At 32.1% G+C, this 17,834-nt stretch overlaps 1 protein-coding gene across 2 annotated transcripts; it reads left to right on the top strand.

Annotated features, from left to right (window-relative positions):
• Positions 1-2,827: 2,827 nt before the first annotated feature.
• Positions 2,828-8,762, top strand: LOC25497343 (homeobox-leucine zipper protein HDG11). 2 transcript variants are annotated; one of them, XM_039834916.1, is made up of 11 exons: positions 2,828-3,127; positions 3,547-3,710; positions 3,857-3,974; positions 4,401-4,589; positions 5,134-5,607; positions 5,702-5,803; positions 5,942-6,151; positions 6,235-6,409; positions 6,781-7,049; positions 7,147-7,236; positions 7,656-8,078. In XM_039834916.1, the coding sequence occupies exons 2-11, from the start codon at positions 3,574-3,576 to the stop codon at positions 8,076-8,078; spliced, it is 2,187 nt and encodes a 728-aa protein (XP_039690850.1). In that variant the 5' UTR covers positions 2,828-3,127; positions 3,547-3,573. The 2 variants fall into 2 exon arrangements, with proteins under 2 accessions (XP_039690850.1, XP_013452816.1); XM_013597362.3 differs by having other exon boundaries at positions 2,830-3,127; positions 3,561-3,710; positions 7,656-8,762.
• The last annotated feature ends 9,072 nt before the right edge of the window (positions 8,763-17,834 follow it).

Genomic DNA, 17,834 nt, shown 5'->3' on the forward strand with positions numbered 1-17,834 from the left:
AATTTTCTTCTTTAGGGAAAAAAAAACCATCACTAAAAGAATAATTAAGAACAAACATATCGTCATCCTCCATCACAAGTTAAAATATATTTTTTCAAGAATTTAGGTTTGTTTAGTTTCTGGCTTTCTGCAACAAATACAATGTTTGTGTACTTTAATTTGACCAGTAAAAAAAAAGGTTTGTTTTGTTTGAGTAATATGCTAACTTTTATAAAGAGTTATGACGGTAGCATTTTATTTCTAGTCAAAGAAGAAAAGACAAAAACATTTAATTTTATTTCACAAAAATAGTGAAAATAGTAAAATAGTGTTTTTTTTTTTTTTTTTGTAGATAGACAAAATGGCTTAACTCACACACACAAGTGGAGGTACCGAGGTTCGAACCCCGATCATGGCATCCGGCCTAACAATTTCGACCTTTTGCCAGTTGAGTTAGGACTTCTGGATAAATACTGTTTTTTCTATAACCTATATCAATATTTTTTTGACCGTATCTTAACATTTTATATAAAATTTAAAATAAAATGATGCTAGCCACAAATAAAAAAATCAGTCAATCAAACTTTTAATTTTCTTGTTTTATGTTTTTACTCATTATCTGGACCAAAAAAAAACATTCTTAATAGAAAATGAAGTATTTTCCTTCAAAAAAAATGTAGTATTTGCTAACTGTTACATTTCAAACGATATCTTATACGTTAAGATTATATCTGTAAATGCTGATACCATATTAATGATATATATATTTTTAATTATAGTTTATATCTTTTAGTGATCACAAAACATCTGTAACTTTTTATATGGAGTATTATTTTTTCTTTTTGGTTACAATATATGGAGTATTATACGAAAAGTGTAAATTGTTTTCACCAAGGTTGGAAACGGTTAAATACATTATCCTTTACAAATATTTTCTATATTAGAATTTGACTATATATATATATATTTTTTTTTTGCATCAAAAGGATTTGACTATATAAACTAGCGAAAGAGAAAAGCTTTTACACGTTTTCAAATAAGGAAGATTTTAATATTATTTTATACCATAATCGATTTTTTTTTATATCAGACAAAGTATCATAATATTTTGAGTAAAATTAATCCATATCTTCAACGTGATTTTATTGACCAAATATGTAATTGCTCATTCACATTTCGAAACTTTCGATTTTAAATTCGAAGTGGTATTTATCTTTGAAACATCATAACTTAATAATCAAGAGATACATATAAATGTAAATGTAATAAACTCAAGCACAAATTCAAATAGTATATTAAATATAGATACAATAAAAATTATTCAATTATATTATTGAAGAACTCAATAATACTTGTTTTGATTTGTACTTTACTGAAAATTTTGAAGTACTACTTCTTAAAACCCTTCACAAGTGATAAGGTTTTAAAAGATAGAATTAAAATGGTTTTTTAACTACAATTTATTGGAGCTTGAGTTTATTATCAATAAATAAGATAAATAAATATAAATAAGATAAATACACTTGAATGTGTTAAAATATAGAATTACAATTATACTTTCAATTATCGTTTATTATTTAGCGTATTAAGGTTGTGTCGTGGAAATAGTTTATTGGAAAGTATAGAACGGCGCAAGTATTTCATACCTTTTTTATGAATGGTTTTTTTTTTTGGTTACATTTTTATGAATGGTTTACGAATTCTATAGATTTTCTTCTCGAGTTAAATAAATAAGATAAATAATAAATAAAAGTGTTAAAATAACTAAAATTAAAGGTCCGACTATCGTTTATTATTGAATGCATTAAGGTTATATCGTAAAAATTATCAATAGGAAAGTCGAGGGCGATGCAAGTTTATACCTTCTTGAGTTAAATAAATAAGATAAAGGTCCGATTACCGTTTATTATTGCGTGAAATAAGATTTTGTCATGGAAATAATTCATAAAAAAAGTCAAAAGCGACACATGTGTGTCATGCCTATCTTATGAATAGTTCGTAGATTCTATTATTTTATCGTTTAAGAAAGTCGTAAATCGTCTTATTTACGTATGTGAGTTCGAGTATCGTTTATACTTCTTTCGAAATATTTTTCTTTTATTACCACAAAATGTTCCTTTTTTCGTCGTAACTTTTAAAATAATATTTATTTTAATGTCCTATAATTAATTTATATAGGCTAAATTAGTTTTTATTTTTTAGAATGAGACTAGAATTTATTTACTCCTTGACCAAAAAAAAAAAATTATTTACTCCATAGTTTATCAAACATGCCCAAAGCCAAAAACTCAATTGACAACAGCTAGGAAAATTGTTACCAAAACTTTGCATCATACTCTCTCCGTTTCAAAATGTAAGTAAAAATTGGTCAACAAAAATTAATATATTTGGTTCAAAATAATATTAGATACATCAATTTATATTAAACCTATTTTTTCTTACATTTTAGGACGGAGAAAGTATGCATCAACTATTGCTAAAATTGAGAACCAAAAGGAAAAAAAATGGCACAATTTGGTGTATCCTATTCCTTAACTCCTCCAATAGGACACAAACGTTTGACTTTTAACACACATTGCAACGTGTGTGTATGTGACCTTAGTATGCAAAAATTAAAACAGAGAGAGAATTAAGGCACAAACATAAATGATGAAAGAGAAAACATTTTGAGAAAACAAAACAACAACAAAAATGCTTACCTAAGGTTTTTTATGTCATTTCAACCGTTAGTGAGACCAAAAATCCGGCTATGTCATTTAAGTTAAAGGAGGGGTACACCCTTTGATTGATGACTGTATTAGTACCACTCTATACTTTTAGAGAGAGAAAATTTAGTAGAGAGAGAAAGAGAGAAGACCCTAAAAAAAATGGGGTGATTTTGTATTTTTGTAATATTTTTAGTATTTTTTCAATAAATAATTTTTGTAGTATAGTGAGAAAGTATAATATGGAGAAAATATCACCTTAAAGTCCCTTCCTTTTCTTTCTCTCAAACGCTTTAAATTCATTTCCATCAGTTACATTTTCTTTTCAAAACCCTTTGACACACTCACTCACTCATCATTCATCATATATATAAATTTATACCCTTCATTGTGTTTTCTGTATCACATTCATCATTCATACCACAAGGGTGCAAGAGAGAGTGGTGAATATTTTTTTCTCTCTTTCTTTTCTCTCTAATTTTTTTATTTTATTTTTTGTATTGAATCATATATATCATAATCATATTGATTCATATATATGATCTTATTCTTCCATTATAAGATTTTTTTTTTGAAACCAAAAATCACGGTAGTAATATACGTTTCAAAATATGTAAATCAATAAATTATTTTGTTAATTAATTCTTTCTATTCATCATCATATATCACTGCTAAATGTGTGGTGTATTTATGAAAAACCATAGCCATATGCAATAGCCATAGCCATATAGCTACAGAACTAGCCCTTAAAGCTTTTATTCCAACCAAATCACATTCATTCATTTTCTCATAAAAAAGTTTTCATCTTTTTCAATTCCCATCTTCCAAAAGTTTTATTTATTTTTTTCATTTTTCTTAATAGTTTTTTTGCTACAGAACTTGATCAAAAATGGAGTATCATAGTGGTGGAAGTGGGTCCCCTGGTGATCATCATCATCATCATCACCATGAAGGTTCTTCTGAGTCTCAAAGGAGAAAGAAACGTTACCACCGTCACACTGCTAATCAGATTCAAAGGCTTGAAGCGTAAGAGTCATTTTCTTCTTCTTGTTTTTTGTGTTTATTTTCTCTCTCTCTTTCTCTATTTCTCTTTGTCAACATTAAAAACAAAACTTTGTTTTTGCACCATTTTTTTTATATTTTTAATAGACCTATTTTTATTTTTTTTTCAGTATGTTCAAGGAGTGTCCTCATCCTGATGAGAAACAAAGGTTGCAGTTAAGCAGAGAATTAGCTTTGGCTCCTAGACAGATCAAATTTTGGTTTCAGAACAGAAGGACTCAGATGAAGGTCTTATTAATTTTTCTCTTTTTTTAATTTTTTTCTGTAATAAAATAAAGAAACATTAATTAATTAAGGTCTTATTAGTTTTTCTCACGGTCAAATTGTATATTTTTTTCTGGTTTATTAATTAATGTGTAATTGTGTATTTTTCTGATTTATTAATTAATGTGTAATTGTGTATTTTATATTTATTTTGGTTTATTAATTATTATTATAAAGTTTATGTATTTTTCTGGTTTATTAATTAATGTCTAATTGTGTATTTTATTTTTCTCTTGTATTATTAATTATTATTATTATAAAATTTAGGTGAGTTGGGTCCAAGTCTCCTCATGGTCAAAGCTTTATTTGTTTTTCAAATGAAATCAGTTATATATTATAATATTTATGTGTTATTTTACAAGGATTTTGTGGTTTTGTTTAACATTACAGGCACAACATGAGAGAGCTGATAACTGTCAACTAAGGGCAGAAAATGATAAAATAAGATGTGAGAATATAGCTATAAGGGAAGCCCTTAAAAATGTGATCTGCCCCTCTTGTGGTGGTCCTCCAATCAATGATGATTGTTTCTTTGATGAACAAAAGCTGAGAATTGAAAATGTGCAACTCAAAGAAGAGGTAAAAAATTCATTAACTGAATATTATTAACTTTATGCAAAAGATTTATCACTTTATTAATTCTCATTTACTTGCATAGTTTTAAAGATTAAATATGATTTTAATACCTATAAAATCACAATTTTTTAAGTTAAAGTTCAATGAAAAAATTGTACAATTTTAGTCCCGATAAGGACTAAAATTGAACAAAGCATTTGTAAGAACTAAACTTTAAAAAGTATATTTAACTAGGTCAAAATGTCGTAAACAATTATGCCATAAACCTTTATTTTTCGGCAAAATGTCGTTGACTCGGTCAAAATCGCATAGACCTCACAGTCCTTTATTTTCGGCCGCAATTGCGGTTACATAGCAAATGCGGTCAATGCAGTTGAATTTGCCGAGACCTCTAAGTCCTTTACATTGCTGCTGTAATTGCGATTGCGGATTGCAATTTAAAACCATGTTTAATTTAAAATCATGTGTACTTGTTTTATATTATTTATTTCAATTTAGTGTGTACTTTTATATGGTGAATTGAAATGGTATATTTTGAACAATGTAGCTTGATAGAGTATCAAGCATTGCTGCCAAATACATTGGAAGACCAATCACACAGCTTCCACCAGTTGCACCAATTCACATTTCATCATTGGACTTATCAATGGGAAATTTTGGTGGACAAGGAATGATTGGAGGAGGACCTTCTCTTGATCTTGATCTTCTACCAGGAAGTTCATCAACTATGCAGAATATTCCTTACCAACCAGCTTGTCTTTCTGACATGGAAAAGTCTCTCATGTCTGACATTGCATCAAATGCAATGGAAGAGATGATTAGGCTTTTGCAGACTAATGAGCCTCTGTGGATGAAATCAAACTCTGATGGTAAAGATGTTCTTAATCTTGAAAACTATGAGAGGATGTTCCCTAAGACTACTAATCGGTTGAAGAATCCGAATATTCGCATTGAAGCTTCGAGGGATTCTCGCGTTGTTATCATGAATGGCTTAGCTTTGGTTGAAATGTTTATGGATCCAGTAAGTGCTTATTCATGTTCTTTTGTCATTTTTTTTCTTTGAATTCATAACTACAATTTAATTAACTTATGAAATTTCATGATTGATTTTTCAGAACCAGTGGATGGCTCTATTTCCTACTATTGTGACTATGGCAAGGACTATTGAAGTTATCTCTTCCGGAATGATGGGCGGTCCTAGTGGTTCTATGCAATTGGTATGTTAAAAAACTATAGATAGATATTTTGACAACAGAAAATTTTTCGAACACGATTTTTATCTTTATATTCATGCCAATTTCTATTCAACAATGAATTATCTTAATTCAATTTTTGTTTTTTTTTGAAAATTTTAGATGTATGAGGAGTTGCAAGTGCTGTCACCACTTGTTCCTATCAGAGAATTCTACTTCTTGCGTTACTGTACGCAAATTGAGCAAGGTTTATGGGCAATTGTTGATGTTTCCTATGATTTTCCTCATGACAACCAATTTGCTCCTCAGTTTCGATGTCATCGTCTTCCTTCTGGCTGCTTCATTCAAGACATGCCTAATGGCTACTCCAAGGTAATGTAACCTTTGAATTAATACTATGTTCATTTGATTTTATTATATTGATTCATATTGAGTTACTCTTGTATATTTTATAGGTCACTTGGATTGAACACTTGGAGATCGAAGACAAAAATCCAGTTCATAGGTTTTATCGAAATGCTATCTATAGTGGAGCTGCATTTGGAGCTGAAAGATGGCTCACTACTCTTCAGAGGATGTGTGAAAGGATTGCTTGTTCAATGGTTTCAGCCACCCGTGATCTCGGTGGAGGTATATACACATAATTAATATTAATATTCACATGGTATAGTTTTAAGTATTGCACTCTTCAATCGCCATTGCGATCATAATATAACAGTTTTTGGCTTTTAGCTGCATCAGCAACTATAATTATGGTTGCATTGTTCGCATTTGCCTGCATTTAACTGTAAGATAAAAGTTCATCTATGATTGCGGCCACAATATAACTGTTTTAGAAGTCTAAGCAACTGCAATCACGGTTGCATCGGTTGAGTTTGTTTGCATTTTAGTCCATGGTTTGCAGCATAACTGCAGCTATACTTTAGAGCCATGTAAATATGTATAAATGCATGAATTTCGATCATATTTAATTTTCTTGGCTTGATATTGGAATTTTTCAGCGATTCCATCACCTGAGGGAAAGAGCAGCATGATGAAGCTAGCACAAAAGATGGTAACTAGTTTCTGTGCAAGCATAAGTGCATCAGCTAGTCATAGATGGACCACACTTTCATCTTTGAATGAGACTGGAGTCAGAGTTACTGTTAGGAAGAGTACTGAGCTTGGTCAGCCTAGTGGTGTTGTGCTATGTGCAGCTACTACCATTTGGTTACCTCTCCCTCCACAAACTGTTTTCAATTTCTTCAAAGATGAAAGGAAAAGATCACAGGTTTGTCTTTGTCATATACTTTAATTAATATTTGATTCTATTACCTTAGAATGAAATGTTTGTTTTTATTAATTTTTGTTTCTTTGTTTTTGTTTAGTGGGATGTTCTATCTAATGGAAATGCTGTCCAAGAAGTTGCTCATATTGCAAATGGTTCACACCCTGGCAACTCCATCTCTGTGCTTAGGGTAAGATTTGCTTCCTCCATTTTATTTACTTTTTTATCCACTTCATTTTCAATCTGTGAGAGGTTGTCCTCGTCACAATTATAACATTGCCGCCTTGTGACTTTAAGGTCACGAGTTCAAATCCTGGAAACAGTCTCTCCTCTAGCAGGAGTAAGACCGAGTACATGTTTGCCGCTTTGTGACACTGTGGTCACGAGTTCAAATCCTGGAAACAGTCTCTCCTCTAGCAGGAGAAAGACCGAGTACATGTGTCCTCCTTATACGTGGGAGCGTTCATGTACTCGGGGCCCATTTTTTAGTTGCAACTTGTTTTTCCAAAAGTATTTTTCAAAAGTTGTAACAGAAGTATTTTTAGTTGCCCTAGTTGGCCGGATTTAATTTCGTTTCTAATGTATTTTTGTGAATTTTCAAATGTATAGGCTTTCAACACAAGTCAAAACAACATGTTGATACTTCAAGAAAGCTGTGTGGATTCATCGGGTTCAATTGTAGTCTATTGTCCAATTGAATTGACATCTATGAATGTAGCAATGAGTGGTGAAGATACTTCCCACATTCCAGTAACACCCTCAGGTTTCACAATCACTTCTGATGGAAACACACTTGATAACAATAACAATCTTCAAGGAAGTGGCAATGTTAATGCTGATGGAGCTTCAACAAGCTCAAACCTAGGGAACAATGGTGGTAGTGGAGGATCATTGATAACAGTTGCATTCCAAATAATGGTTAGTAGTTTACCATCTGCTAAGCTTAACATGGAGTCTGTTGCAACTGTTAATGGACTTATTGGTGAGACTGTTCAGCACATAAAAGCTGCTTTGAATTGCCCTAGTTCTTGATGCTAAAAAAAAACTTGATTTCAAGTTTTTTTTTTTTTAGTATTATTAATTAGGGTTTCAGAACCTGAGGATTTTATTTTGTGCTGGTGGAGGTAATCAATATGGAGGGAGAAGTAAAGTGTTTTGAAGTTTTAAGTTAGTTGAGGGACTTGAATGCTTTCTCATCAAGACATTGATTCACAAAGACTTGTTATAAATTATTTACTGCTATGTTGCTGCTCCTGTTGGTGTTGCTGGTAGAGCTGTATTTTGGTTTCAAAAAAGGGCTTTCAAGCTTCATTACATTTCACACCAACTACCAAATTTTTATTTTTATTTTATTTTTGTTAAGGTTATAAACTATTTTTATTTTCAAGGTACTTTATGTAAGGTTCCTTTTTATTTACTTTTTTAGTTTTTTTTCTTTATTTTGGTTTGTTATGATTTGAACCGCAAAAGTTTAGATGAGTTGGGTCTCGAATACCTGACCTGACCGTAGTCATAGCTTTTGTTGGTTTTTATAGAAGAGGGAGTCAAGATCGCACCATACTTGGTCATTTCCTACTCTACAATCTTAGATGAGCCATGAAAAATGTGTATGGTTCGGGCATTGACTTCTTGTGGCAGAGACTTTATTATTCATAATTTATTGTTGCTTTCATGAATGACATTTTGGTTGTAATAACTCTTGCTATCTTATTTTTCTCTCTTGATAGTATTTATTGTTGTTTTGAGAATACAAAATGAAAATTTTGTGTGTGATGCTAGAATACGATGTTAGGGAGATTTATAGATCATGGAAACTGCTGACCCGAAAATTTAATTAAAAAACTAGAAATACAAAATAAATAAATGTATTGGACTCAAAAAAAAAAATGTTTAGGATTGAATTGTAGCGTTTTAGAATTTACATGTATATGTGTATTAGATCAGTACTAGTAAAAACACTTTTTTTTGGTTTGGGTTTTTAATACACTTTTTTTTCTAGTTATTAACAAACTTTCATTGTGATTATTACTTCTTTTTTTTTACAAAGGGAAAATTATTACTTAGAAATACTTGTTGGGATATTGTGCAAGGTATTTTTTGAATTAAAAGTCAAATAATTTTTCTTTACTAAAAAGTCAATTATATTTTTTTTGGGTATTAATAATTATAACTTGTGTACTACTCCAATATAAAAAATGAATATGAGATGGGATCATTAATATTTTAGATAAGAAAAATTACATTTATTACATATTTATTTTATGGTACATTAAATATTAAATATAATTAATGAATAAAACAAAAAGTAATTAAATGCATACCACACTTTAAATTGAATTGATTAACAAGAAAATTAATACCATTAAATTGAAAATATTTTTTCCATTAAAACCCAAATGATATTTAATCTACATTACACCTTTCTAACAAAGTGGGTCAGGGATTTTATACAAAGAGGGTGTAGAGGAGGCAGATATTGACAGTTTTGGTACTTTTTTGTGGCTTGACATCATTAATGGGCTCCATGCATTTTCAAGAGAGTAATGGAAACTTGAATAAAAGATGACATATTGCTGCATTTAGATTGACAACTTGACGTGCAGTGAGGATAGTTGAAATAACATATCCATTCACCTTCTCATTCAATGCATAAATTTTTGCAGCCTTTTTAATACTGCATAACTAACTCCAATATATCTCATTCATCATGTTTGCCCAACTTAATTATTGTTGCATCAAGGGATTTTTCAACCTATTCATCATGGTTACCCAACTTAATCATGGTGCATCAAGGGATTTTTCTACCTTTGAGTCTTACTAGTCATTTTGCTGTTTGGTTATGAGATTATTACTGTGCCAATGGGAATGTATATATTTGGTCATATGTAGCTTTAGTTAGTAGGTGTGGCTAAATGGGATTTGGATTTGGTGCAACTAATATAAACTGTCTGATCTCAATGAACAATCAAAATGATTTAACCTTAATTTTATTGTTGTGTAATCTCAACCGTTCAATCTTCGATTGACGGCCAAGATTGTTTAATGCGTGAACTTGAAGTTTATACGGGAGCCAATTAGGATATGGTAAAATGAGTTAGACATGTCGGATCACTTAATTTATAAACACATTTTCTATATTTTAGTTTCTACTATGGCAGTGTCGGAACTTAATCCACTTTTTTTGAATTCAACCCACCATATCACATTTTACAGGAGGATTGTGTTGGTGTAAGCCGCGGAAAATTCAGTTTTGGTATCCGTTGGTGGATAGGATACGTAGCCGGTTATCAGGGTGGAAATGTAAAAATTTATCTTTGGATGATCGGTTGGTCTTGCTAAAGTCTGTTCTGTCGTCTATTTCGGTTTATTACCTTTCTTTCTTCAAAGCTCCCTCAGGTATTATTTCTACTCTTGACTCTATTTTTATTAATTTTTTTTGGGGTGGTGGTGAGGATTTTAGGAAACTTTCTTGGATTAAATGAGATAATATTTGTTTGAAAAAGGAGAATGGAGGTTTGGGGGTGAAAAGGTTGGAGTTCAATATTTCTTTGTTGGGGAAATGGGTATGGAGGGTGTTGGAGGATAGGGAGAGTTTGTGGAATGTGGTGTTACGCGCGAAGTACGGAGAGATTGGAGGGAGGGTGCAGTTTTGTGAGGGAGTTGGGTCGATTTGGTGGCGTCATTTAAACCATATTAGATCAGGTGTGGGGTTGGCGGATGCTACGTGGTTGATTGATAACATTGTTAGGAAGGTCGGAGATGGGTGTACCACTATATTTTGGGAGGATCCTTGGTTGCTTGATGTTCCGTTAACTGTGTCTTTTTCTAGACTTTTTGCGTTGTCGGAATTTAAAGAGGTTACGGTGAGGGAGATGTTTTTGTTAGGATGGGGGGTTGATGGGGGAGCGTGGAGGTGGAGGCGGCGATTATTTGCATGGGAGGAAGAGTTGGTGGGGGAGTGTGTTGCGAGATTGGCTAACTTTGTTTTGCAGGAAGACTTGACTGATAGGTGGGTGTGGAGACTTCACTCGTCTCAAATCTACACGGTGCATTCAGCTTATTCTTATTTAACGGCGGTGGACTTCAATATCACTGCAGAGTTTAATCAATTTTTATGGCTTAAACCGGTCCCATTAAAGGTTAATATTTTTGTATGGCGTCTTTTTCTGAATAGACTTGCAACAAAGGACAACCTGCGTAAGAGGAACGTTCTTGAGGTTTCCAATGTGTCTTGCGCGGCCTTGTGTGGTAAGGAGGAGGAAAGAGACCATTTGTTTTTCCAATGTGATCATTATGGTCGGTTATGGCTCTTGATATCGAATTGGTTTGGTATTGTTACTGTGTTTCATGGCAATCTATTTTCACATGCTCATCAGTTTTGTGCTCTTGGAGGGTTCTCCAAGAAGTCTATGACAGCTTTTACTATTATTTGGATTTCGGTCTTATTTGTTATTTGGAAAGATCGTAACAGGAGGATTTTTCAGAACCAAAATGAACATCTTGAAGCTCTTTTTGAAAGGGTTAAACTTCAGAATTATTGGCGGTTGAAAGCAAACTTCGTCATGTTCGCTTTTGACTATTCTTTTTGGAGACAAAACCCTTTACATTGTTTACAGACTGTCATGTAATGTCTGTTTTTTATTTTTTTATTTATTTTTATTTTTTTTATTTTTGATTTATGGCTGTTTTTAGCCTTGATGTATTGTAATTAACTCTTTTCAGTTCCCTTCGGTACTCCTTGTGCTTGAGGGACTGTTTGCTTCTATTATACTCCCTCTGGTCCTTATTATAAGAAACAATTAACTTTTTTGGTTCATTGTGTAAGTGATGTATTTAAACTATATTTACAATAAGATACATTAATTATTCTATGAATCTAAAAGGTCAGCTTTTTCTTATAATAAGGACCGGATGGAGTATTCATTTAGCTTCTTCAAAAAAAAAAGCCCAATATTTTTATATTTGAACTTAGAACTTGTATCATGTTGTTTAATATTAATATGCTTTTTTTGAGGTGAATATGATGCATTTCTTTATTATGTTTCTTTCCTTTTAATAAAGTATCTAGAATAGTTATTTTGTTTAATGGGACTTTAAGTGTGACTAAATTGTGAGACCTCGTTAAAGATAAATACATTGTTTTTAGGATCTATGGTCAAACTTTATTGTGAAAATGGGACAACAATATTGCATTGAGACTGTTATGTGAGTCGTTTGATGACCACGTTTTTATGAATATTAGATGTTGAACCTTCACATAGGTAGAAATATTTGGAGTAATATTTATACTCACTTGATCCACATGAGAATACTAGATAATGTGTCATGTAGGATTCATTCATCAGTTTTTTTTTAGAGGAAGATTCATTCATAAGTTATTCTCATAGTAATAGCAGTGTATGTCACCTTTCAACCTGAAACTATTATGGTCTTTACATGACGAGTTTATCGTTATCAAACATTATTTGCAACAAGACAGTAAAGTCAGTAACCTAGTGAGTCCATGAGTTATGCAGAAGGACATGAGTGACCTATATGAAATTTGTCCCTCATACATAATACCATTAATATTCACGGGTCTCTTGATAGAATGTGACTGCAAAATCATGGCCATGTTGAAATAAGTTTTATTTTTACAACTTGTCAACGGTGACATTGGGGTGCCAATGTTATGTGACTGGCCAACCACAATGTCACAAGTGTACAAAAAGACAAAAAAAAAATCATAGTTTTCTTCTCTCTCATTTACAAGGATTTTTTGTCTTTTTGTACACTTAAGACATTGTGGTTGGCCAATGTCACATGACATTGGCACCCCAATGTCACCCAAGTGTTTTCCAGATTTACTATAGCTATAGATAGATTCGATCTACAAAAGTCAATGTTGTTGTTGCGTTGTGAAAGGAGTGGTTAATAGAAACAACCTAAGAGAAGGACAAAATCGAAATTTGAAGCACGAGCTCAAGGAAATATGAGTGTGAGTTTAGGTTGCGTGGTTATTTTAATAAGAAAATAAATGAGATGTAGTTGGCTATTCTTATATTGGAGTTCACAACCATAAGATATAGCTAAGGTTTGAAGATCACCTTCTTGCGGGTAGACTAATTGAGAAAAAACAAGATGTAAATTGTTGACCCGACAAGGAGTTTGGTGCAACCTGAGCATATTTTGATGAATTTGAAGGGTAAAAATCAAGAAAGTTTGACAAATATAAAGCAAGTGTACAATGATTTTCATAGATTCAGAAAATCAGAAAGAGATAACAAGACAGGGATGCAACATTTGATCACAAAGTTGGCGAAGCACAAATATGTTCATTTCACCGGAACAAATTGTGAGGCTACTACTGTTCATGACATATTTTGGGCTCATCCCGAATCTATTAATTTGATGAGGACTCCATATATAAAACCAACTTGTACAAAATGACACTGTTTGAGATAATGGTGTCACCTATACCGAGAAGACATATTTTATTGCTTTTTCTTTCTTGACGTCTGAAAAAGAGAAAAACTTCACTTGGTTTCTATAGATGTTGATTGACCTTTTGAACTCTAAAGTCAATATGTCTAAGGTGATTGTGACAGACAAGGATGCCACTTTAATGAATGATGTAGCCACTGCTTTTCTTAAAACTACTGCATTACTTTGTCATTTTCATATTTGAAAAATGTTAGAGCAAAATGCATCACAAACTATAGAGTTAAACCTAACAATGTCAAAATGGATGGGAAAGATAAGAAAGCCAAGTAGGTGAAAACAAGTGAGATAGTTAACAACATCATGAGAGCTTGAAGTAATATGGTAGAGTCTCCTTAAAAAGAATCATATGTATATGTCGTAATGCAATTCTGAGATGTCTGTAAAAAATTCCCAAAGTTCCTTACATATGTTGAAACAACCATATTGAACACTATTAAGGAAAAATTTATGAGGGCATGGACAAACCATGTTTTTCATCTTGGCAACAGAACCACTAACAGAATTGAAGGGGCTCATGGAAAGTTGAATAAATATTTGAGTTATATTGTGGGATATTTGGCAACATGTTGGGAACCAATACACAAAATGTTAGAGGGGCAGTTGACTGATATATAAGCAACATTTAAAAGGAGTTGTATTTTCTTAGAACAGAGAGACAAAGATAACTTTATGTACTCTGAGTTGGAGGGTAATGTTTCTAGAGCTGAATTGAGTTTTATTTTTTAGGAAGCAAAACGCTCCAAGATAAGGGAAACGAAAAAATTGCGGTTGTGTGATCAAGACAATATATGGGATAACTTGTGCATGTATTCTTTCTATGAAGATCCGTAAAAAGAAGCCTACTTGATTGGGCAAGAAAAACCCTCATTGGAAAAGTTTACTTATGGGTGAGGAAGAAGGTTAGGATGGTTTCTCTTTTATGGATGAGTGGAATGGTATTCAAGAACGCCTCAAAAAAGTCTTTTACAAAATCAAACTACCCATCAATAAGGTTATGTGCCAGTTAGCATTTCCAGAAACGACATTGTTGGGTCCACCTCCAAAAAAGATACAAACCAAAAGCGCCAAAGAAAGAGTGAGATCTACACCAAATGAGGCTTTTACTGGTCAAATTCCATCTTTGTAGAAGCATATTGATTCCCGATTTCCGGATAGTCATAAGTTCCAAATTACAGTTGTTTCCCATAACACGTATCGACTTGTTTTATAAGTAATCTAATAAAACCCCAATTGTAGATAAATATTGTTTATATAGCAAAACTATGTCATGAAGCTATTACTTCTGTTTCCCACACTTTTATGTAGGTTTTGGACACGACTAAATCAATACAGAGAAAAGTGAGAAAAGCACACGCGCAGGAAGCCTAGCCATAGCATCACAAAGACATATGGGGGAACCATGATTCGCTAAGCAAGCCTAGCGAAGTGAAAGCGAGCCAAAACAGAGAGTTATGGTGAGAAATGTCAAACGTAGTTCACTAAGTGAGATTTTGTCCGCTAAGAGAACTAAGGAGGTTTCAAAATATATACGTAGACAACTGGATTTTCCGTTCAACGAAGAAATCTCGATTCTCTAGTAAAGCCTTGCTTTGTCTGGAAATCTTAAAATTGAAGAATCTTTATAAGTAGAGATGTAGTTCATTTCTTAAAAACCTAATAAGTTGTAAATTAGACAAATAGAGAGAGAACGGAGAGAGGAAGGCCTGAGCCACCATAGGAGAGCTAGGGAGCTTGGATTCAAGCTTTTGATGCTTCTCCAACATCTTTCAACCTTCTCTTGTTAGTTATGTTCTACATGGATAACTAAACTCTCTTGTGTTAGGATTAGATGTAAATAGCTAGGATTTATGATTTATGCAATCAATATGGTTTATGATTTATTGTCTTAGAAAACTCTCATGTAGTACTATTAATCTGATTGGTTGTATATGATTTATGCATTCAATATAATCTTTTGTTTAAATTTGTTCTTGATGTTTTGTCAACGATGTAGTGTTCTGCAATTGATATTTTGATTAGTTCGAGCCTTAACTGGTCTTACTAACTAAGGGACATGGTTTAAATTATGTATATGTGTTATCGCGTTAGAGATGTTGGGTAGGTATATATTCATGTATAATTATCCCCGTGTACGCCATTGAAACAATCGACTATTTTTCCACATATGCATCAGAAGTCAACTGGTTCAATAAACCTCGCTTTGTTAACCAAAAATGGATATGTATATTGAGGGATATGTGGAGTTATCTTTGAAGCATAAAAATTATACAATCGATTAAGAGGAGAAATACGAGAAATGGTTATCAAAATCTAATCCCATCACAACTTTTTGTATCTTGGACTATTTTACTTTTCATCACATCAATAGAAAGCTTTCACAAAACTTCGATTAGAAATTCTGTCAATACGAGTAAAATAGAGTTGAGAGCGATCTCTGTGGTTTGATAATTTATATTTGATAAAACCAGCATAATACTTACTGGTGTGCAAGGATAGGAAAACTCATCTTTATAAAATAGTCAAACGTCACTAACGAAACCATCATTCCTACAACAAAAAGTACTCGTATCGACAATCCATCATGTTCTTCAGTTCTAACGCCTACTCCGGACCATAATCCAAATTTACCTCATATTAAGCATATGGCTTTGTTCATAAGACCGTATATTGAAAATATTGTGGATATTAAAGACGATGGTAAGTGTGGATTATGAGTTTTAACTCAACACATGAGTATGCATGAAAGAAAGTCATCCTATAATTCACATAGCACTTATTCAATAGTTGAATAATCATAATAGTGATTAGCTGCTAATATTTGGGTCTAACAAACATTTTAAGTATATCATGAATGTTTTATACCCTTCTCAAAATAGTGATGGAATTGCATTCAAAGAAAAGTGGTTGACATAACCAAACATATGAGTCGCATTGTTGCAACTTATTACAATACAGTTGTAATTAGGTTGGCAAGTCAAAAAATAGAACATCTGAGTTTTTTTTATCAATCAGAGGTAATTTAGCACTTTTCAAATAGCCACATCATATGCCTTGGCTTAATCCCCTAACATTTTGGTAGATAGGTACAGGTAATCTATCTAGTCTCCTTTTTGAATGATAGTTAAATTGGTACTAAGATTAAAGACTTAGTTCTTGGTCCTATCCCGACGTCAATTTCTCATTTGATCACTTGTGTGATTTGATAACTAATCAATCATGGACACTGGCTTCGGACTTTGTTCATTTATATCCTACTATTGATTGATCTATTCATATTAAAGTGTTAGCAGTGCGGTTTGGTTCGGTTTTAAGAGTAAAAATCATCTGAATCGTAAGATAAAAAAAATATTCAGTTTAGTTTGGTTTGGTTGGCTTTTAAAATGAAAACTGAACCAAACCAAACTAATGCGGTTTGGATTGGTTCGGTTGTTGCAGTTTTTTCAAGACAATACAATTTTTTGTTTTCAACAATAAAATCAAGTTAAAAGTTAAAAACAACTTATTTCCAACAATATTTCAAATTACCAACATTACAAATTTTATTTTCATCCAACAATGTTCCCATCAACATAGACCAAATTAAAAATATGGACCAAAAAACAATTCTCTTCGATAAGAAATACAAAATGCTAAGATTTTATCATTCTCTAAAGGTTCTCATTGAGTTTTTATAATTCAAGATATATCTAACATAAACATATATGCAAAAGTGAAGGTAGAATTAAATTAAATCACATACATACATTTTTAAAATCAAAAGTATATAGAAGAGACTTAACAAAGAAAAAACATGTCTTAGTCAAAAAGAAATGGAGAAAAAAACATGTCATCCTATAAAATTTCTCATTGAATTTCTATAATTATTAGGTTGGATGACATAAGTTTAATTAGTGTTTCTCTTATGTTATGTTGCGGTTTTGTTCGGATTAATTCGGTTGCTAAAATAAAAACTACAAACCAATAAAAACCATGTGGTTGAGTCAAAAGATGATCTAAATACATTTGAACCAAATACGGTTTTTACGGTTTTCGGTTTGGGTTGGTTCGGTTTGTGGTTGTTATATTGGATTAGTTCGATTTTGAACACCCCTAATTCATACCGTTTCTTCACTTGGTGCTCATGTGTTAGATGGTTTGATTTTGTGCGATTTAAATTTGGGTTCTCCTACTTTTAAAGATGATTATTTTGGCCATACTCATAATCTAGTTCTTCTTGATCTACTGTGGTCAAAAATCATCTAGAGACCTTACATTCCACTGGAAAAATATCTAGTGATTTAGAGACTTATGCGCAATGTGTTTGCC

This window comes from Medicago truncatula, chromosome 6, assembly GCF_003473485.1.
Source record: "Medicago truncatula cultivar Jemalong A17 chromosome 6, MtrunA17r5.0-ANR, whole genome shotgun sequence".
NCBI classification, from domain to species: Eukaryota; Viridiplantae; Streptophyta; class Magnoliopsida; order Fabales; family Fabaceae; genus Medicago; species Medicago truncatula.